Genomic DNA, 21,458 nt, shown 5'->3' with positions numbered 1-21,458 from the left:
GGGTTAGGCCAGTGGGGATGCAGCTGTGAACAAGACAGGCCGAGGAGTACCAGCTTCCAGCCAAGGCTGGAAGGTAAGGCAGGTGGTCTTCAACTTCCCTGAATTGGGCAGGGGTTCTTGAATTGGGCAGTTAACACCCACCTAGGGACCCAGAGCAGGCTGCTTCCTCTGAAGCCACTGGGAACACACATTTTCCTGGGCTCCTCCCTGCCCAGACCAGCACCCCTGGATAGTTAGTTACAGGGACTGGCTCCCAAAGCTCTGCAGCCCCAGGCCAGGACTGGAAGTTCCAAGCCATGTGGTGAGGACTCAGGACCAGTGATCTCCAGCCTCCAGCTGATTGAGAGCAGTTCAAAAACCCTGACATGCATCAGTCACCTGGGGAGCTTGCTTACAACGCAAATGACCAGCACGGAAATCTCCATTATGAACACTCCAGATTCCAAAGCTCCAAGATCCCCAGTTTGGAAATCACTGCTTAGAGCCCCCATGGCTCCCTCCACCCATCTCCCAGAGCCCCTATAGGGGAAAACGGTTGTGCCACACGCACGCGCGCACACACACACATTTTTTTTTTTAACTCCACTGAGACACACCCCCCCCCCCCCCGGCCCCCAACCAAGCCTACCGCTGGGATGAGGTGTATGGTGCTGAAGTCGCTCGCCTGCCTGCAGCTATATGGCTCAGTGGGTGAGTTAAAGGGCCAAGTAATACCAGTTCTGTCCTCTGTGTGCCACGGGGTGGTGAGGTCGAGGCTGCACCGGACCTCACAGCAGCACAGGGCCAAGGAGCCGGGGGCCTTTGGCTTTCAGAGAAGGGACAAGCTGGAGGCCCCGGAGAGAGCGCCCTCAGCTTCAGCACCGACGCCCTACCCATACTGGTGGGAGCCCAGAGAGTGAGGCGAGGGGCTTGCACTGGGCAGGGAGGCAGGATCCAGAGAGGACACTACTTCACTCAGACCAACAGAGGCCTAGGGCCCCGTCGGGGCTTTATTTGACACCACTTCGTTTCAATACAAACAGTCCAGAAAGAAAGTCACATCCCTTTGGGTGAGGGGGTGGTGGGAACAGTGGTCTGTGTTGCTTGGAACCTCAACCCTCAACCACGGGGTGGGGCGGGGCCAGGCTGCCAGCACGGCAGGGGCCGATGGCACCAAGGATGAGTGTGTGGCCCAGAGGGGTGAGACCTGCAGCTCTGGAGGCGCCTCAAGCTCTCAGTGGTGGGGTGCTGTCCGGGCCCCAAGACCCAGATGATGAGGAGGAAGAAAGCTGAGCCCCAGGAGCCTGCTTCTGTCCCTCACGTCCTCTGCTTTCTTGGCCAGCTTTACACTCTCAGCATCCAGAGCAGAGCACAGGGCAGATGAGACCCACCATGGCCACCAAGCAAGAGAAGAAGGGACAGAGTCTCGGGAGGGGACAGAGGGTCCTGTGGTCCACAATGGATGGTATGGGAGGACTCCGAGACACCCAGGAGGAGAAGTAATCCTCCAAGTGATCACTGGAAAAAGGGGCAGTGAGACAGGAGAAGATCACTCGGGCCTCCAGTCTGACCCCAAATGAAACCTTTAGGTACCAGGTAAAGTTTCTAGCCCTCAGTAAGGCCCACACGAAGGTCCTTCCCCTCCCCTGCCCTCTCCTGGTGCCCAGAAGAGACCACTGGAGCAGCAACAGCAGCAGCCTAGTCCAGAGCCTCCCTCCCCTGGGGGCTGATCTACAGCAGAACTCTTTCCTGACCTCCCTGCTGGTTCCAGAGGACAGGGGCCAAACCCCCAGACAATCTGGAAGGATCCTAGAGCCAGCAAAAATGCCTTATACTTTTTACTTTCCCTACTCCAGGAAGGCCTGGACCCAGGATAAGCCATCCTGAGGGAACTCTCCCCCCTCACTCCCAGTGTGGCAGGACAAGCGAGCAGCAGCTTTGGGGGCAGGACTGGATTAACAATAATCTAGCACACAGGAGTGGGAGGGGGAGAAGAAGAGGATAAAGGGCGCAATCTCCAGGCAGAGGTCAGGGGCTGATACTGCCCATCCCTCACCCGAGATCCTCAAAGGCCACCCACTCACACACCACAGGTATAAAATAACAATGCCTCCCCAGCTTCCACAAGGCAAGCATCCCAGGCCTAGGAATCATGAGGTTTTTGCTGCTGTCAACACCATATGTCTGAGCCATGGAGCCTGGATCAGTAGGAACCATAGCGATCCTGGGGATGGGGAAAGAAAAAACAAAGTCAGGGTCTCTAACCTGCATCAGCTTTCCAGCATGCACACCCTCCCCCAACACACCCCTCGGGACTGGAGTACTGGCAGGCGGGGGAATCAGGCACCAATCTCACCCTGGCAGAGACTGTTTTCTATTTTACTGTGACCCAGGAAAGGGGTTGTGGCCAGATCCCAAGGGGGAAGCCCTGCCTGATCTCACAGAAGCTGGAGAGGGAGGAGAAACAGTACAGATGACAAGAGTGGGGGAAAATCACTGCAGACATGGCATCATCTTAGGGAGAGGCCCAGTCCTGGTACCAAGCTCAAAGGAAGGAAGCTGCCCTTCAGGAAAAGAAAATGCTCTCTCGGGCTGAGGGCTACCGTGCAGCTACGTCTGGATCTGGTGGAGAAGGCCAACTTCCAAGCATTACCCTTTGGTCTCCTCCCACCCCAGGTCAAGCAGTCCCAGCCTCACCTGCAAAGAATTCATCACACCATTGGCCAGCACGGCCATCTTCCCGGCCACAGACTTGACACCCTGCTTAAACTGGGCAATGTCAGCTGTGGGCAGCACATTCCCCAGAGACACACTACCTGTCAAAGCAAGGGAAAGGGTGACCCAGAGCCCAGCAGGAAGCCCTTCCCAGTCCAGGGGGCCCCAGCTCTGCTCGCAGGCTTCGCTTGGGGCCTACCTGCTCCATGAGCACCATCCATGTCCCCAAAGAGGTCCGAAGAGCTGATGGCGCTGCTGCCCGAGAGCCGCTGTAGCCGGGACCTGGCTTCATGCTGCGGTGAAGAAAAGGCAAGGCCTCAGGACCTCTGGGCCGATGACCCAAGAACTCATCCAGGCCCAGCCACCCTGGTGCCAAAGTCCAAAACAGTAGGGAAGAAGCTCTGCTTCTACCTGCTGCCTCCAGGCTCAGGTAAGCGGACAACTCTACTTACCTCAGTATCCACTTCCCGCCCAAAGAACATGTCAGATGAGATGGCTTTGGCTCCTGCAAATTTCTGTCGTGCTTCACTCGACTCAAGGCCTGAGCTCCGGCTTTCCACTTCCCTCCGGTTTGTGACTCTGAGGGGTGGATGTGGGACAACAGCTCTGACTCTTCCCATTGCTACCAGGCAATAGTATCACTATAGCATTACTACCCCATTCCTACCGGAGGCCAAAAAAAGCACCAGTGGCCTTCTGGGGATGCTCACCATGGCCCCATCTGACTACGGCTCTGGGACCCAGGGGCCCTCTCTTCTCCACACTGAAGCCAAGGCACAGAGAGCTTATGTTCCCTCCACTAGGTAGCATGGAAATAGGGTTTGGAGGGGCCAACGCTTCTACCCCAAACCACTAGGATGATCAAATGTCTCAGTCTGCCTGGATTTATACCTACTCTCCTGGCGTAATTAATAGTATTACCCCCCTTTTACTCTCAAAAGCATGCCAGTGTGGCTGAAAAGGTACACGGTCACTCCCACCCAGCACCGACACAGACACTGAGCTAGGTGTTTCATAAGTTTCATTACATTTAATCCTTATGGCAGCTCTGAAGTCATTAGTTATGTCCCCTTTTTACAAATGGATTACTTGCAGATTATTTATCTGTTAAGGACTGCCCCGATTAACATGGAATATGCTTTTAAAAAATTACTAGATGGGGCTTCCTTGGTGGCGCAGCGGTTGAGAATCCGCCTGCCAATGCAGGGGACACGGGTTCGAGCCTTGGTCTGGGAAGATCCCACATGCCGCAGAGCAACTGGGCCCGTGAGCCACAGCTACTGAGCCTGCGCGTCTGGAGCCTGTGCTCCGCAACAAGAGAGGCCGCGACAGTGAGAGGCCCGCGCACCGCGATGAAGAGTGGCCCCCGCTCGCCACAACTAGAGAAAGCCCTCGCACAGAAACGGAGACCCAACACAGCCAAAAATAAATAAATAAAATAAAATAAAATAAATTACTAGATGAAGGCCAGAGACACAAAATCAGGCTCCTCCTGCCAGAGAAATGGACCTCAAGCACAAGAGGCTACAAGGCTTCCTGCAATGGCAGAGCACAGCTCAAACCAAAGCCTGATTCCTGCACTCTCTAATCTGGTAGCCACTAGCCACATGTGGCTATTCAAATTTATTCAAATTAAATTAAAAACTCAGTTCCTCAATTAACCCTAGACACTTTTTAAGGACTCGCTAGCCACATACTTGGTGGCTACCACACCACACAGTAGCACTGCCAGCATCACAGAGCATCCTACTGGACAGCGCTGCCCTAGAGCACTCCACCTTTCTGAAATGGGCCGGACGCTTGAGACAGTCACTTCTGGCTCCTTCTCCTCCATCCCGTCCATACCCCAGGCAGCATCTGTATCCCAGCGGGAACCAAAACTCTCCCCCAAGGAAAAGGGGTTGTCCTTGTACCTGGGGAGACAGTACAGTGGCTCAGAGAAGCTTGATGAGGAACATGGTAGCCCAGTCTGCACCCCAACAATAGCCTTACTTTGGGGGTCCAGAGGCGAAAGTACCAACATCGTCAAACAAGTCCAGCTGTGAGCGGGAGGATTTTGCACTCACTGGGGTTTCCTGTTCGATCACCTGCATCTCAGACAGCACCGAGTGGGAGACGGAACTGTGGAGAAAAGCAGGAATGAGCATCAGTGTCACTGCACAAGAGAAGATGCTCAGGGCTTCCCTGGTGACGCACTGGTTAAGAATCTGCCTGCCAAGGCAGGGGACACAGATTCAAGCCCTGGTCCCGGAAGATCCCACATGCCATGGAGTGACTAAGCCCGTGCACCACAACTACTAAGCCTGCACTCTAGAGCCCGCAAGCCACAACTACCTAAGCCCGTGCGACTATAGCCCACACAACTAGAGCCTGTGCTCCGCAACAAGAGAAGCCACCATGATGAGAAGCCCACACCACAATGAAGAGAAGCCCCTGCTCGGTGCAACTACAGAAAGCCCGAGCGCAGCAACGAAGACACAATGCAGCCAAAAATAAATAACTTTATTAAAAAAAAAAGAGAGAGAAGAGAAGATGCCCAGCTGCTGGCAGAAACCTGGGTTCTCCTTCACTGAGCACCACCCAGAACCTTCTTCCCCTGACTGTACCCAGGGCTGGGCAAGACCCAGCAGGAAGTGCTAGCAACTGTGCTAAACTGGAGAGCACCCCTCACCTGTCAATACATCAGCTTTGTTTTCTCAAAGTAGGGTTTCCCTGACAAATGACTGTTTGGCCTGTTTTAATTTTAACGATAATGTGCACCAAATAATAGTGCTTTCTGTCCTCAACTTGCTGCACCATGAGCCACATCCTTCACCAAGATAGACACATAAAACAAAAAAGATGAAATGCCCCAGAACCAGGGAAGTGAGTCTAATGGCATCAAAGGATGAGTTCTTAATTATCCCATCCAATTTTTTTTTTTTTTTTTTTAAAGAAGAAAGCATTTCAAAGTAGAGTCTGGCCTTACGCACTAAAACCTGGATCTGCTATTTGGTTTCCCAATGAGAAGAGGCATTGAATTTGGCAGCCAATACCAACTCGTGATGCCTCTCTTCCCTCCTGTGTTAAGCTCCACAGAGGCTTTTAAGGATTAATTTCATTTAAATAAATTCATTAAAAAATATCTACCACTTTTGGTTGGCAGAACTCCAAGGAGTGAATATTTTGCAATAGGGTTTTATATAAGGTGGGTTGGGTTTAAATGATTCTACTGCAGTACAAAAAAGAAAAAGAAAGTTTTAAATATACCCTTTAATCCAGTCATTCCTGTGAACAAAAGAGGGAAGAGGAAAGTCCTTTTGGGATAAAATTTTGTCTCCCTGATTAGCTGTGGGTTACACTATTAGCACACAGACTAAAAGGGAATAACTTAAATCCAACTGGCCGTGTCCTGAAAGATTAAGTAGAAATACCCAGCTGTATCTTCTTCCAGAGAAGTAGAGCATAATGGCTACAAATACTAAATATAAAATCAAACAGTTCTATGTTCAAAATCTAGTTGTAAGAATTACTAGATTTTGGGGCTTTAGGCAAATTGCTTAATTGCTCTGAGTCTCAATTTTCTCATTTGTAAAAAGGGAAAACAATACCTCCTGTATAACACTGCTGTATTTAAGTAAATAAGGCCATTGGCGAAGCTCACGCCCCCTGGAAAGGAGCAGACACCACTTAGCACAAGCTCACTGTAGCCAGGATTGCTCATCCTGGCGCTGCCAGATATTCCAATTTTTAAGAGAGATAAAAAATCTAGTATTACTGAAATCTCTAGATGCTAACTCTTATTGTGAAGTAAACAAAATGCATAAGAGAACTGGTCAGCAGCCCTTGTTCTTTTTTTTTTTTTTTAAGAAAACCACAGCAACATAAACCCAGTGGTCCTGAAACAGGAAGGGTACCACCCAACCAAAGGGCATTTAAATGTCTGGGGTTATTTCTGGGTGTTATGGCATCTGGTAACACTAATGGCATTTAGTGGACAGGTATTAGGAATGCTGAAAGCCCTGCGATTCTTGGGAAGCTCTTGAGAAAACTGTCCTGCCATTCAAAGTGCCGTTAGCACCCTTTTTAAGAAACATCACCCTAGGGACTTCCCTGGTGGTCCAGTGGTTAAGACTCTGCGCTCCCAACGCAGGGGGCCCAGGTTTAATCCCTGGTCAGGAAACTAGATCCCGCATGCCGCAACTTAGAGCCCGCATGCCACAACTAAAGATCCCGCATGCTGCAACTAAGACCCGGTGCGGCCAAATAAATAAATAAATATCAAAAAAAAAAAGAAAAAGAAATACCACCCTAGTCTCTTGGACATATCGAAAGAGCACCTGATCCTGTGTTTCATTCGTTCAACAAATACTTAGCGAGCATGTACCTACTATGTGCCAAGCACTATACTAGGGGCTTGAAGACAATAAGCAAAGTCATCTATTCAGCCTTGGAGGAAGACTAAGCCTAGAACCCCAAATTGCTGGGAAGAACCTTCAATGGTTCCCAGGGGAACAATGGCATTTCCCTGCCACACCCCAAAGCTGAGCCTCACCTTCGGGACACCAGTCCCATGCCCAACCTCTCTGCCTGCTCTCGCTTCTTCCCTTCCAGATTCTGTAGCTTCTTCTCCTCCTTCTTACGGTCAATCTGAAGCTCCTGGTAGGCCAGACGCATGGAGGCAACCCTTAGAGGGAACAAACGTGTCAGAGGCCGGCACCATCCTGACCTGTCCTACCTGCCCACCCAACCCCATACAAGCTGGGGCCCCTCTGGCAAACACTCACATGGACTCCTCGGCCTGCTTCTTGGCATCAGCCACCTGCTGCTCACGGAGCTTCTCTGCCACCTGGGCCTGCCGCTCAATCTCGCTGAAACTCTGGCTGCTCACCTTCTGGGCCCCTAGGCCTTTCTTGGCACCCAGCTGGGAGAATTATGGGATGAGAGCTTTGCCAACCACAATGCATGGAAACACCCACAATGAAAGGGTTCCTTCTTAAAGTTTAGTGTAAAAAAAACAGGAGCCCCGTCAGCATGGTGGAGAGGGAGAACAGTGGTTCTGCTGGAGCTGAGCATAACGTGGCCCACACAACCCCAGCAGAGGCCTGGGGGCCGGAGGACAACAGCTAACGCTACCAGGCCCGGGATGTGCCAAGCACTTATGTGCACAATCTCACTGACTCCTCCCAGGAGCCCCTTAGAGACAAGCATCTTGACAGCCCCTCACAGATCAGGTGCAGAGAAGCTAAGCACCTTTCCAGTCATACAGCCAGTAAGTGGTCAGGGAAAAGGGGGAACCCAGGCGTCTGACTCCAGCTCCTAACCACTCTGCCATACTGCCTCTCCCCACCTACCCCTTTCTTAGCTGCTGCTGGCTTCTTCTTGCCAATGAGGGAGGTTTTCAGTTCTGTGTGAGGAAGAGGGTGGGGCGTGAGCAGAGACAAAGGGAGGTCAGAGGCAGCAGCTCAGTCCACATCATGCAGCTTTCTGGCAAGAGCTTCTACAAAGAACAGCTTCAGGCAGGGGAAGGCAAAGCTGCCACCACCAGCTCCAACCAATGGTGTCAGGACGTCCAAGCCAAGACAGACGAGGTTAGAGGAGGTTACTGATTCCCAGCCGATGGACCTAAGAACCTAGACCTGAAGCACCAAAGTCCCTGACCCAACACGAAGACCGCCAGGCAGGGGCAGCACCAAACACCAGCCTCAGCTCCTAGAGCAGAGGGAGCGGGCGTGCAAGGGGCTCCCCAAGAAGCTGCTGGTTACCTCTGGCAGGAAGAGCCCCTTTAGGTGACAGATACATGGACTCTGGAGAAAAACAGACTTGTGGCTAACAGGGGGCCCCACCTCAGAGCCTCCATATAGCTCCCAAGCCCAGAGGCCTCTACAGAGCCTCACTCCGGACCAGGCCATGCCAGCCTTCCCATGGGGTCAGACTGACGGTCATTCTGCTGGCTTCCTGCCCCAATGCCCAAAGGTCGATAAAACAAACCAGGGCAGCAAATGGACTGTTCACCCTGAACTAAGTCTGAAGGACATCAAGAAAAGAGTAGAAAAGAGCCGAAAGGCCAGGGACTGGCCGAGAAAGGACAATGTTGCCTCCAGCCATTAGCAGCTCAGAGTTGTCCCCTTTCTCGTGAAATAGACCAGACAGGCCAATCCTGCCTCGGCCCCCAGGGTTAGGTGTCCAGCCTCACGCTGGCCAGCCCCAGCCCCACCCCCAGAGGCAAACCCCAGCCCTGGGACACCGGCCGCCAAGGGCCTGCTCTCAAGTCCTTGTGGTCGATGTTGCAGCCACAACTTCAATCCCAAGCCCCACTCCAGAGAGATCAGATGCTCAGTCTCCTGGGACCTCAGTCCACATGACCAGGCAGCAGCAGATCTGAAAAGAACCCCCGAGGCCGACCCTCTCCCAGGCACCCCACACCTGCCACCTGGCATACTAACCCAGAGAAGCTTTGGGTGAGGTGCCAAGCAGCTCCATGTTGGGGCCGTGCTCCGGCTCTGTGGATGCAATGATGGGAATCAGGTGGAAGACTCAAAACTTCCTATGACCTCCCCTTAAGGGAAGTGATGGGGTAAAAGTAGGGGCACCGACTTTCCTCAGCTTTCTGAGGCCACCAAAATAGAGAAAGAATGCCCACCACCTCCTCCGAGGGACTTAAGTGAATCCCAGCCCATCCAGAGATAGTAGGAGACCCCTCACTCCCATTACCTTGGCGAGGTGTCCCATTCCTAGCCCCAAGTCCTTTGCCAGGACCAAGGCACATAGTTGGAATCTGGGCTAAACTCACGTGCCAGGCCACTGCTCTCTGCAGATGGGGGTGGCTGCTGGGTCTCTGATGGGTCCGTGGCTGGTGCATTCCAGGCAGGGGGCTGAAAAGCCAGATGACAAAAGCCTTGATGAGCCATTCCTGCTGGCAAAGAGTGCCAAATACCTTGTGGGTACAAGGCCCTACTCCAAGCCCATGAGGAAAGAATACTGGAGGTTAGCAATCAGAATTATAGTTGCTATTCACTACGGAAGAAAGCAGCACAAAACTAGCAGCCACCTCCATCCCTTCACTGTTTACTTAGAGCCAGAACCCATTCCCTTAATTTAATAATTGCATCGGGCACTCACCATGTGCCAGGTACAAGTCTAAGGGCTTTTTACACGTAAATATGTTTTATAATCACAACAAGCCTATGAGGTAGATACGTTCTCCATCTTAGAGACTGAGGTTAGGTGTCTTAGCCACCACACTAGAAAGACTAAGTAGAGGAGCAGGGATTCAAACAGAGTCTGACTTCACACCCAGTGGGTGGGTAGAGGGGAAACCTCCTCCCAGGGGTAGGTTGCTTGGGAGGGAATCCTTTCATTGTCCCCAGCCACAGTGCCTTTATCATAGGGGAAGAATCCAGGAAAAGTTATTTGGGGTTCCTGATACCTCGAGCCTTTAAGAAGCTTCTCATCCTCCCTACCACCCCAGCTTATAGGGGTGTGTTCCTAAGGAGGGCCTCATTGCACCCCTACTCATGGGAAGAGGAAACACCTGGGTCTATCCAGCAGTGGGCCCCAAACATTCCCCGTATGAGGTATCACACCAAGGCGAATGGAATCCATGCCCATGACTGTGGGCCTTGGCCTCAGTAAGTAAACCACCTGTCAGGAACAACTGTGGGAAACATTCCTTGTGCGCACTCACTTGAGTGTGTTCCGAGAAGAAATCAGAGTCCTTCTTCTCTGGCGAGTGACTGGCAGCACTACTCATATTGTCTATCCAAAGCTAGAAAGAAGACACAACTGAAACACAGGACTCTGAATATTCCCAGTTACCCCATGACCCCAGCCCGGGAGAACAGGCACTTACATCAGTGCCATGCCTAGCCAGGGCCGCACTCCCCAGCTGCCGGATCTTTTCCCGGTACATCTGGGCAGCTCGGCTATTATATTTGGTGTTGGCATCACTGGCTGTGCATCCATGTTGGCGGAAGAAGGCTGTCTGGTGAGCAAAGAAGAGAAGAGAACGTGCTACAGGTGGTTTACCCAGAGCAAAACAGACACCTCCTTTTAACAGTCTGGTTATTACTTATACAGGACAGTATGTTCTATTGACACCAGCAGTTTTTCATAAAGTTCCTCAGAAACTCCTACAGAAAACACAGCCTCCCATCCTCTACGATGAATGACTGAAGCCCAGACCTCACTCAGCTCTGCCTGAGGACAGCATGCTGTACCCACTCTGCCCTTCCTTCATCCAGGCCCATGAGACCCAGACAACTGTGGAGGCCCCAAGCCCTTGGCCTCTCCCCCAAGAACGTCTGTCCAGTTTAGTTCGAATCCAAAGCCCCTTGGAAAAGAACAACGACCAATCTCCAAGTGTAGAGAATAGTGTACAGTGTTGCCATAGACCAGAGAATCCTCTGAACAGAGAAACTGAGAGGGCCTCCAAGAAGTCACTGTGAAGTCAGTACCCAGGCAGAAGAACGGGGGCAGGAGGATGGTAAGGAGGAGCTTTACCGCATTGGCATTCCCGCCGACCTGCATACACCTCAGCTGGAACCAGTTCCAGTTGGAATCCAACTCTGTGGACCTGTGTGCAAGGGCCGTGTGTCACCTACCAGCAGGTTCCAGGAGACGCTTCCCTGGTAGACCCACACCTGTCATTTGGCCTCGGGCTGCAGTAGGCACCCAGGAAACATTCATCAGCCACCTCCCTGTTTCCTCCACTCTACCCTGTCCAGGAAAGCTTTGCTCTGTATTCACCTAGTCCAAAAGGTACTAATTATTTCCCAGATGCGAAAGGAGGTCGAAGCTTGGACTCGGCCTTTCCCTTAAGGCCAGCCACAGTCTCGCTCCAGTGCATCAGCAACAAGAACAACGCAGATAACTTTTCCCTGAAACTAACGCTTGGAGCGTCGAGTTTGACCACCAGGAAATAACGGAGTTTTGACCCAGACGCGGAAACGAACCGCCTGTGTAACAAGGGGCCCACACTGGCGGCTGCCTCCCGTGAGAAGCTGGCGAACACCAAACTCAGGGCGCTCCAAGTCCAGGCAGCCACTCTCCCCTGCTGAGCACCCAGTCCCAACCGACGGCGAGGAGACCCCACCTGATGAAGCTGAGATGGACGCCCAGGGAGCGATGCACCCCGGAACAGTCAATGCACAAGAACACACCGTACGTGATGCTGGCCCAACTCGGATTCTTGGCGCCACAGTCGAAGCAGGCCTGGGTGGAGAAGAAGATGAGCGAATGGTCAGGGGCCCCGAGTCGAGGCCGGGCGCTGACACCCCAGGAAAACAGCCCGCGCCGGCCCCTCTCCCTCCCTCAGAACCCAGGGGAGCCGGGAGAGTCCCTCTCGGCCGGCGCCGGGCGCCGCGCGCCTCCCTCTCACGCACCTTGTTGGTCGGAATTGCGCGAAGCCTCTTAAAAAGGGTCTGGATCTCTGTCTTGCTCGGCTCGGCCGCCATTTTCTCTCCCTCCCAGACACCAGCGCGATCGACGGGTCCCGTCACGGGCCAATCCGCGGCCGCGAAGGCGGCACAGTTGGGTGGGCCTCAACGGGGGCCGGCCCGCCGAGGGGTGGAGTGATTTGTCCCGATCTGGACCAATGGGCGGCCGGCGGAGCTGGCGCCGAGACGTCAGCGTCCCGGGCCCCACGAGGTCGCCCGAATCCGCGCCGCGCCGCGCCGCGCCGCGCCGCGCCGCGGCCAATCCGCAGCCGGGGCGGGGCGACGGCCGGCCCACAGGCCCAAACCTCGCCGCAGAGCCGCCCGCAAGCCCCGCCACCCCCAGAAGGTGGAGCCACCTCACAGAAGCGTGGACTGCGAGGCCCGGCACCCGGCCTTAGCTCAGGCCAGTTGCCGAACGGTGAGTAATGATTAACAGTCCTACCAAGCAGTCGTAGTCCCGCCGGCCTGGACGGGAAGATAAACTGGCTGGGCTCCCGCCTGGCTCAGAACTCAGCACCCAGCCTCCACCAAGCCTGGACGGCTCACACCAACTCTGATCTCGAGTCCCTTCCACCCCAGGTTAGGGTCCCGAAGGCCCAGAACAGGTACCAGGCTGGCAGACCTTCGCCCAACCCCCGCCCCCCCAGTATACTCCAGGCCCACGACCTCCTCAGTGCCTCTCTCCAGATGCCCTCGGCAGCCTGGCAAGGGTGGAATAGCGAAAAAGATGCATACAAGCCTGTTTTGTTTTTTCTTCCAAGTTTAATACACACTAGAACAAGCCACAAAAGAGTGCTGCTAGCCCAGAACTACACTCACCCCAGGCCAACCCCAGGAACCCCAAAACACAGAGATCAGGAACTGCATCCACACCTCCTGGGGAGACTGGAGGACTCTTGGGGAGACCCAGGCACCCCTGGGCCCTTCTGTCACCTCCTGACCTCCCCATCTTCCCCTCAGCCTAGACTCAGTTGGCCATTCCCTACCAGTCCCTTCTTAGACACAGGCCCCTCCCGTTCCCTGGGTCCCAGGACTTCCTCCCTCCTCAAGGGACAGAGGGGCAGCAGGGGCAGGATGGTTCAAGGCCCTCAGGTCCCACTGTCCAGACAAGCTGGGCTCTGACCCAGGGTGGAGAAACGTTGCAGAAGGGCTGCCAGCAGGTCAGGCCCCCACACACTCCACATAGTTGGCCGGGTACAGGCCAATCCTGCCACTCTGCAGCTGACCCTGACACCAGCCCTGCTCATCCTCCTCGCTCATCTTCAGCAGCTCCTCCCCTGCGAGAAGGGGGATTGGTCACTGGCAATTGTCCTGGCCCAGCCCCATTCCTGCAATTGGGTCAAGGACTGAGGGGGAGGGGGTAGTCGGAGAGCCCAGCTAGAAGAGACCTGGCTCAGGCAGAGGGAGGTCAAAGTCAGCCACTCCACCCCCAACCCTGAATGCAGCAGTCAGGCCGCAGCTGATGACTTTGAGAGGCAAATGAGGTCTCCAAGCGGACACTCTGACTCCTGGGGGCTGGACCCAGAGCAGCCTTAAGAGTCAGAGAACTGGCCCTTGATAAGTGGATGTCTGGCTTCCCTTTTCCACAATCCTGCTCAGGCTAGTAAAGGGGCAGGGAAAAGGGGTGGAGGGGCTGAAGTCTGGAAGGGATCAAGAAAGGAGTTCCAGGGTACCTGCTCGGAAGCTCAGCTCATCAGCTTCCTGGCCCGCGTAGTCATAGAGTGCCCGCACCCGGACCCCAGTAGCAACCTTCCGGGGGTTCTCCTCATCTGACCACTCCTCATCCTGCCCGCCGCTAGAGAGGGAAGGACAAAGGGGCAGTCTCAGGGCACAAGGAACATGAGAGAGAGAGCCTAGGACTCAGGGCCAAGGGCTCACCTCCTGGAGGAACCCAGGGAGAGGCAGGTGGGGAAAAGCTGCAAGATTCTAGCCTGACCTCTGCCATGAATGCCTGCAGGCTCAGGCACACTTCTGCCACACAGAGCTGACATGAGCAGTAGATGAGAGGGAATGTGGGAAACGCCTGGCAAATCTAAACCACCATAAAAACTGGCATCATTACAACTCATAAGCATTACAACCCCTAAGGTACCTGGCACCGATTTTCAACCCACTTCAGGTGTGACGGGAGTGAAGGGAAGAGACAGAGGACGGAGGGCAGAGCAGGGGGCAGAGCTGCTTCCTTCCCACAGCCCGAATCCTGGCTCTCACCCTGGGGACCCCAGGCACTGGGGTGGGGATGCAGCACCATCTCTTGTGGGTACGATGCTGGTCAGAGTAACCTCGTCAGGGCTCCGGCCACCCTTCTCCTTCCGGCTGATTGTCCTCTGTGTGTCCCAGGACCACTCCTGTGGGGGCAGTGTTCAGGGTCAGGCGGGGCTGCAGGCTCTGGTGGCCGCCAGGACCACCCAGACCACCTTGACCTCCTTCGTCCCAAGCCCCAGCCTCCCTCCTGAGGTCCAGGCTGAGCCCAGTGGGAGCCCACCCCACCTCCCAGCCCCAGCCTGCCTGGAACACGTACCTCAAACTGGGGCCAGTTCATGGCCATGCCCGGCCCGTGGGTGCTGCGCCACCACCGCAGATCCTCCCTGTCGCTGGCTGCCTCGATGCCCTGATGCAGGTCTCGGTGGAGTTCGTGGAACCTGTGCCCCAGGCACAACCCTCAGGCTGGGAAGCCCTGGGCCTCTGTGCACCCCAATCTCATTCAGCCCAGCCAGAGCCCAGGGGAGATGGAGGAGACCCAGCATCACCCAGATCTCCATGCCCACCCTGCAGGCCATACCTCTCGCTGCTGGAGAGGTCGAGGTGCTGGTGTAAGGTGAGCAGCATATCCTTGAAGAAGAGAAGCCGCTGGCGCTCGGCAGCCTGGCAGGTCTCGAAGGCCTGCTCCATGTCCTCCATGTAGCGTGGGGTGTAACGATGCAGCTCCGCCAGTGTCTGCTCGTACTGGGTTTTCATCTGGGTGGGAGAGGAGGGGGTCTGGTGAGGACAAGACCTTGTATTGCTAGTATTTACTGAGCACCTCCTGTGGGCTAGGCACCAGGGTCCCAAAACCTGGCTCCTGCCCTTGAGGAACCCCAGGAGCCTAACAAGGGAGGTGGCATTCAGGCACAGCAGCTTTAAGAGTCTGGTGGAGAGTGAGATGAGGTCAACCTATGGGGAGCAGTGGGAGAAATCAGAAAAGGCTTCCCGGAGGAGGTGGAATCTGAGCAGCACCTCAGAGGACAGGGAGGAGCTCGATGTGCAGAGCTGGAGGAAGGGCGCTCTGGCAGGGTAGACAACGTGAGAACTTGTCCCAGGTGGGACACTGTGAAAGGAAAGGAGCTGGGAAGTTCTCCGCAACTGCGAAGATTATCCCAGTGCCCGAAACCACACCATTTCTCTCCTGAGTAAAGCATCATCTTTCTCAGGTTCCTCCCTTAACTGATAATCTGGAGAGAAGATGGCAGGTGAGGATGAGAGCAATACAACTGCTGGGGACTGGAAAAGGCACTCAGGAAGCCCTGACCTGGGCCAGCCCAGTCCCTCAGCCGGTACCTTCTCGGACTCCTTGGAGCAGCGTTCCACCCGCTCCTGCAGCTTCCGCAGCTGCTCCTGGGAGACAGCGCTGTCCGCCTTCGCGTGGCTCTCCCGAGTCTGAGCTGTCTTCTCCTCCTTCCGGGCCGCATGGTAGCTCTTCTTGGAAGCCTCGACCTGGCACACACACAGGGACCACTTTGGACCCTGCATGCCATGCTTTGGCCCCCTCTAGCCCCAGGCCGACCCAGGAAGGCGTGTGCCTCTGCTGCCCATCCCGCCCAGGCTCACCTCCTTCAGCCTCTTTAGCCAGGGCTTCTGGGCCTTGCGGAAGCCGTCCTCGGCAGCCCGGCTCTCGCGGAAGCCGCCCAGCACAGGCCGGTGGAAGGCCCCCCGCTGCCAGGCACGCACCCGCTCGCTGTCCTGGCCCTGCAGCTTCTCCCGCACCTCCAGGTGCAGGGCGCTCAGCCGCTCGGCCGCAGTGAAGAAGGCATGCCAGGCCTTCTCCAGCGTGCCATACTGAGGGCCTGCAGGGAGGGAAGGGGCTTGGGCTGGGCCGGGGATGCCACTTGCAATAAGCCCACCCCCTCTCGTCGGGTGCTGCTCTGGGTGCCAGACGTGGAGCAGAAATGCAAAGATAACAACAAATAATGTCAGCTGCTGCTTACTGAATACCTAATCTGTACCTGGACATACGAGATCTCACTGGATCCTTGTCTCATCCACCATTGTGAAGACAGTGTCACAAACAACATGGAACCAGCAAAAAGGCAGCCCAGAGAAGTGAAAGTAATTGCCCAAAGCATTATAGCTACAATTGGAGCTGAAATTCAAACCCAGGACTGTGGTATAATCCACTATATTCTATTGCCTCAGAAGGAAGAACTAGTGTCCGTCCCCAAGGAAGGCAGCTTGTTTGGATGGAAAGATCTCAAGCTCCTGAGTCAGAAGGCCTGAGCTCAAGCTTTAGTTCTTCTTAGCTGTGTGACTTCAGGCAAGTCACTTAGCCTCTCTGAATTGCCACATTCTCCTCTGGAAAATGGGTAGAAGAAGACCATCTCCATTATAGGGTTGTTAGAAATATCAAAATGACTCATGACAGTACTTCGGGAACTCTAAGAGCACAGCTATAAGAATAACTGGGAGGATCATCTCGCTTTAAAGGGAAGGCAGACGTGGAAGCCTTGAACTTTTCCACGAGAGGTGCAAAAAGAAGCTGCCTTGCCTGGTCACCCCACCCTCGGCAGCCCTCTTACTCCCAGTGGGCCCGAGCACAGGCTCACCCTTCTCCACGGAGCCCCTCCACTTGCGGGCCCATTCGGCCAGCTGCTGGGCATAGGCCTTCTCAATGCGGGCGCGCTCCTGGAAGCAGCTGACCAGGTCCCCACACAGCCGATGCCCATCCTCCACCCGCTGCACCGTCCGCCTGTAGTTTCCAGCCTGGGGAGGATACGAGAAGGATAGTGTCACCAGGGAGAAGCCCCCGGCAGGGGCCGGGGTTGACAGCTAGGCTCCTCCCTTGGACAGATGACTGGGCCCAGAGAGGGGTGAGCATTTCCGTGCCACCCCCAAACCTGGTACCCAGCTAGCTGCTCACCTCCCAGAAACTGCCCTCTAGGGCCTCCCCTCCAGCATCTTCCTCTGGAGCCATGGTGTCCCCGCAGCACGGAATGGTGGCGGATTAGAGCTGTAGAGGGCAGAGGGGTAAGCAGGGAAGCCAGACACACACTTTTGGGGATAGGAAAAGACCCTCTCCTATCCCTGGCTTTTGCCCCCCACTGCCGTCCCCACTACCCAAGGAACTGTTAAGAGCCAGGACTTAGCAGGCAGGGGTCTGGAAGTCCCCAGGAGGGCCCAGGGTGGGGGCAAAGATGGTAGTTTCAAAGGTCCTCCTCTCGCCCTGGTTTGCCCTCGCCACCACCGCACTCCATGTACCTGGGGCCTAGAGCTCGCTTCAGGGACCTGGGTGTCCAACTCTCAAAGCTGCCACTGTGATTCTGCCTTGGAGCTAACAAGAGCAAAGCAGGGGGTGAGGATGGAGCTGACAGTGTCCAGGGCGGTGCCTAGCTCCCCCAATATAGCAACTGCTGTCAGAAGCGCCAGATTCCAACCAGGAGAATGCCAGTCGGGTCACATGGTCCAGCTGGGGATTACATGGCCGGCGGGGGTGGGTAGTGGGCAGAGAGCCTCTCACTGCCCCAACCGCAGATGAGACAAGAGGACGCCTGCCCAAGCCAGGGCTCTGTGGCCTTTCCTTGAACAAGGCGACCCTTTACCAGACCAGGCCAGGTCAGAGGGTGCCCAGCCACACTGCAGTAGCTCCCCGTGCTGGGAAGAGCAGACTGGGAACCAAGAGGCCTGAGTCTTATCTTGGCCATGAAGCTCGAACAAGTGCATTAGACTGTCCTCTCCTAAGGGGCTTCAGCTCCCTCCTAAGATGGAAATTCCACCTCCTGGTCTGCTTCCGTGCCAGGGCTGGTACAAGACTCAAACCAGGCAATGAACAAGAAATGTGAGGGGCCTGACAGTCACGAGGGACACACATCCCGCTCCACAGCATCCACTATGAGGTCCCAAAGGGCTCCGTGGATAATGAGTAACTCAGCCCCACCCTCAGAAAGCCCAGAGTATGGGGCGGCACGGGGTGTCAGACAGGTGATCAGCCAGTTATGACAGTGTGCTCCAGAGCTGCGGAGGAGGACAAGGCAGATTCCAACCCCAGAGCCACCACCCCCAGGGGCTAGAGGACACAGTGGCATGCGGCCACTCCCCTCCTGTCTCTGGGCAGGGTCTCAGCTGTCCCCAGCATCAATTCAAGCCCCTAGAAGGAAATCACTTCCTCCTCTGAGCAAGCCCAAGGGACACCGCCAGACCCAGGAGGACAGTGTGCTTGTTGCTCCCAAAGCAGGGCTCTATCACAGTACTCCCCAAACTGGTAAATCTCTCCCCATCCTTCAAAACTCAGAGTGAGGCACCTTCTCCAGCCCCCCGCCCATTCCTCCATCCCCATCTCCCACCCGTCTATATCCCATTGGGTTGTGACTACAGGACAGGATCTGTCCCCAGTCACTGGCAGAGACTTCCTGAGGGTCCAGTTTGTGTTTCTGCAGGCACTGGAGTTAGTTAGTAGCTGAATGAGAAAACAAATGACATCCACCTGAAGACCAGGAAACCCACTGGCTATAGCAGCTTTGAGAAAGCATGGCCTGAGTGGGCTTCCACCACTCAGCTAACAGGAGGGAGAGCTCAGGCCTACAGTGGAGGTGCCTGGGCCCAGAGCAGGAGAGGAGCAGAGCAGCTGGCCCCACCAGGGTCCTCAGCACTTCCCCTTGCTTCCTCTTGAGTCTGTCCCACTTACCCAGAAAGGACTTGCCAACCAGATGGAGAGAAACCCGGCTGCAGCTGTAAATCCCAGGGCCTCAGAGCTGTCCCAGTCAGGCATCCAGGGGCCTGGGCCCCCTGCCTGCTCCAGCCTCTGTGCTCCTGGCTCCCGGGAGAGCTGCCCCCCACCCGTTCCCTCTCTCTGGCCCCAGAACAGAGCAAGCTGTGTGTGCAGGGCTGGCACTGCTCCCTTCAGCCTCCCAGAGCAAACACAAGCCCAAGCCCCAGGCACAGCCAGGCCCCACTGCCCCACGGGACCTAGCAGCAGGGGTGGGCCTTGTGCCTTGGCCCCTGCGGAGAAGGGCCAGCACCCTGTGCCTCCTGACCCCAGCAGAGACCCAGATTGGTCCCCAGAACACGCTCCACCACAGGCAAGCGCTCAGAAAGCAGATAATGAACCTCCCCAGCCCATGGAGCCAGCACCTACTGGGCTGGGACAAGTCCTCTGGGGCTTGGCAGGGTCTTCTCACAGCTTGCTAAGCCAAGGTAGGGAGTCTTGGAGTTCAGGGAAGAACCCACTCCCTTACCTGAGGCTGGCATGTACCCCCAACCGGACCAGCCCCCACCCTTTCCAGAAGCCGGGGGCATGCCCCTGGGAGGGAGCATTGCTGCCCTGCCCTGCCCATCCTCTGTCCTGAGGCACGGGCTTGGCCTCAGGACCTCTTCTCCCAGCCGCCCCTCCCGATCCGCCCGCAGCCCGAGGATTTGAAGGCACAGAAGGGGCCGGTCGACTGGTCCAGAGAGGGGTACTTAGGCAAGAGCGACTGGAACCAGCAGCCAGAGAGGCCCGGGAGGCTGGGGGAGGGGGTGGCGCGGGGAAAGAAGAGGAGGCAGGGCCAGGGAGGGGCATAACAAAGGGGCGCTTTTGGAAACCCGACCTGCCGCCTGAGGTGCCTGCTCCCTGATGACGCGCTCCAAAGCCGGAGCGCTCACACCAGACCTCGGAGGCCAGGGGCTGCCGTCTCTAACCTCAACCCTTAAGGACGGCTCCCTTCGACCTGGCCCTCTTGCGGGCCCGGCGCTGCACGACCCGGAGCCCATGGAGCCCACGCGGAGCGGCCGGGCCAGGCCTAGCCATGGAGACTCTAGCTAGGACTTCTTGGGCAAACTTGTTGAACTTGGTCTCGGCGGAGGTGGGGCCAGCCGGTCATCGCTGAGGGGAGGGGGCGCACCCTGCCTTGGCCGGCGCCGCCTCGAACTCCAGATGGTTGCCCGAGGCTGCGGCCCCAAGAACTGGGGCTCTTTGCTAAGGGCGAGGGGTCCTGGGGAGTAAGACCCCTACTGGGGTCCCAGGGCGGATTGGGGCCTTTTAGGGGCCCCAGGAGATGGTGTGGCCCGCCAGCCCCGACGCCTCCCTCTCCCCGGCAGGTCCCCGCCGGGTGCTCGGCGCCGCAGATAATAGACCCCTTCGGCTCGGCGGCAGCTCTTGCTGTCCTCCCGCAGAGCGCGGTGGCCGGGGGCTCGGGGAGGGAGTCACTGCCATTGCAAACTTCAGGAGCCGGAGGAGGAGAGGGCGTGCTCGAGCCGCGGCTCCCGCCGCCGCCTCCCCGCCCCGCCCGGGCAGCACTCACCGCGTCCTCCCTGGGCGCCTCGGCGGGTGGGGGTCCGGCCACGCTCCGGCCCAAGTCCTGCCGCTCCCGGGCCGGGGCCGCCGCCTCCCGGTGCGCGCCGGGCCCTCCCCCGGGAAGCCCAGCCCCTGGCCCCGCCCTCTCCTCGCTGCTGCGGCCGCAACCCCACCGGCCAGCGGCCGGGGCAGGGGCTGCCGGCATGGCAGCGACCGGCGCTTCCCGGGGCGCGGGCCGTGGGGTCTCGGCTCCCGCCTGAGAAGCGCCAGGGCCGACTCCCCAGGGTGGCGCCGCGCGGCTATAGCGAGTCAGATTTCGGCTTTGCCCCTCCCCGGCCTCCGCAGAGCCTGGGAGACCGGTGGAAATGCGAAGGGATCGGGCCTGCACTGGCTCCCTTCGGCGGGAGGTCTGGGGGCTACCCTGCCTTACTCTTTTTGCTGAGCACACCTTTCTTAACTCCCACGAGGCTCACAATCATCTCCTTGTAAGCATTAGGACTCCCATTGTATAGATGCAAAAACTGAGGCTCAGTGACCTTTAGTAGCTTGCACAAGATCTGTAGTCGGGCAGGGTCGGGACTCCAAAGCCGTGCCCTTTCTTTGCACAGCCCTCCTTGCCAATCCGAGGGCCCATTCTGAGGACTGGGCAGACAAGTAGTGGAGGTGGGGCAGAACGGCACGAGCTCCTCCCCCTCCGTGTTCTTATTCCCAGATTTTGTACCACGATTCATTCTTAAATCCCTTCGCCCCTCCACCCCCTTTGTTAGTAGATCTTTGCAGATCGCCACGATGCCACTCCCCCGCCCCTTAATAAATCCCTCTTCCTCACTCCCTTGCCCCCCACCCCGGGATTTTTCGGAGCCTGTCCATCGGTTATTTATATCCAC

At 56.4% G+C, this 21,458-nt stretch overlaps 2 protein-coding genes across 9 annotated transcripts; both read right to left on the bottom strand.

Annotated features, from left to right (window-relative positions):
- Positions 1-949: 949 nt before the first annotated feature.
- Positions 950-12,319, bottom strand: ARFGAP2 (ADP ribosylation factor GTPase activating protein 2). 4 transcript variants are annotated; one of them, XM_060159248.1, is made up of 17 exons: positions 12,057-12,319; positions 11,768-11,886; positions 11,176-11,248; positions 10,526-10,657; positions 10,361-10,441; positions 9,467-9,548; positions 9,120-9,176; positions 8,439-8,480; positions 8,028-8,080; positions 7,461-7,597; positions 7,229-7,360; positions 4,687-4,815; positions 4,473-4,607; positions 3,147-3,273; positions 2,894-2,987; positions 2,677-2,791; positions 950-2,203 (listed from the first exon to the last, which is right to left on the bottom strand). In XM_060159248.1, the coding sequence occupies exons 1-16, from the start codon at positions 12,126-12,128 to the stop codon at positions 2,691-2,693; spliced, it is 1,566 nt and encodes a 521-aa protein (XP_060015231.1). In that variant the 5' UTR covers positions 12,129-12,319; the 3' UTR covers positions 950-2,203; positions 2,677-2,690. The 4 variants fall into 4 exon arrangements, with proteins under 4 accessions (XP_060015231.1, XP_060015230.1, XP_060015233.1 ...); XM_060159247.1 differs by having other exon boundaries at positions 2,677-2,795; positions 12,057-12,318; XM_060159250.1 differs by lacking the exon at positions 8,439-8,480 and having other exon boundaries at positions 2,677-2,795; positions 12,057-12,316.
- A 533-nt stretch (positions 12,320-12,852) lies between these two features.
- PACSIN3 (protein kinase C and casein kinase substrate in neurons 3) lies at positions 12,853-21,044 on the bottom strand. Of its 5 annotated transcripts, XM_060159244.1 has the most exons (11): positions 20,579-20,632; positions 17,562-17,634; positions 17,224-17,313; positions 16,910-17,066; positions 15,918-16,153; positions 15,648-15,803; positions 14,893-15,068; positions 14,632-14,752; positions 14,322-14,458; positions 13,784-13,905; positions 12,853-13,387 (listed from the first exon to the last, which is right to left on the bottom strand). In XM_060159244.1, exons 3-11 carry the CDS (start codon positions 17,275-17,277, stop codon positions 13,272-13,274), a joined length of 1,275 nt encoding a protein of 424 aa, XP_060015227.1. In that variant the 5' UTR covers positions 17,278-17,313; positions 17,562-17,634; positions 20,579-20,632; the 3' UTR covers positions 12,853-13,271. The 5 variants fall into 5 exon arrangements, with proteins under 5 accessions (XP_060015227.1, XP_060015228.1, XP_060015226.1 ...); XM_060159245.1 differs by lacking the exons at positions 17,562-17,634; positions 20,579-20,632 and adding an exon at positions 21,020-21,044; XM_060159243.1 differs by lacking the exon at positions 17,562-17,634 and having other exon boundaries at positions 20,579-20,717.
- Positions 21,045-21,458: the final 414 nt, after the last annotated feature.

This window comes from Lagenorhynchus albirostris, chromosome 9, assembly GCF_949774975.1.
Source record: "Lagenorhynchus albirostris chromosome 9, mLagAlb1.1, whole genome shotgun sequence".
NCBI lineage: Eukaryota > Metazoa > Chordata > Mammalia > Artiodactyla > Delphinidae > Lagenorhynchus > Lagenorhynchus albirostris.
The sequence above is the reverse complement of the archived record's forward strand: the minus strand, read 5'-3'. Positions and strand labels throughout refer to the sequence as shown.

Coding starts and splice junctions, on each gene's coding strand:
- ARFGAP2 (XM_060159247.1), bottom strand. CDS start 12,128: ATGGCGGCCGAGCCGAGCAAGACAGAGATCCAGACCCTTTTTAAGAGG. Junction 9,549..10,360: donor TCTTCTCGGAACACACTCAA/GTGAGTGCGCAC, acceptor CTGGCTTTTCAG/CCCCCTGCCTGGAATGCACC. Junction 2,988..3,146: donor GGCGGGAAGTGGATACTGAG/GTAAGTAGAGTT, acceptor TCTTCACCGCAG/CATGAAGCCAGGTCCCGGCT.
- PACSIN3 (XM_060159242.1), bottom strand. CDS start 20,776: ATGCCGGCAGCCCCTGCCCCGGCCGCTGGCCGGTGGGGTTGCGGCCGC. Junction 15,804..15,917: donor GGCTAAAGAGGCTGAAGGAG/GTGAGCCTGGGC, acceptor TGTGTGTGCCAG/GTCGAGGCTTCCAAGAAGAG. Junction 14,753..14,892: donor GACCTCTCCAGCAGCGAGAG/GTATGGCCTGCA, acceptor CCTGGGGCACAG/GTTCCACGAACTCCACCGAG.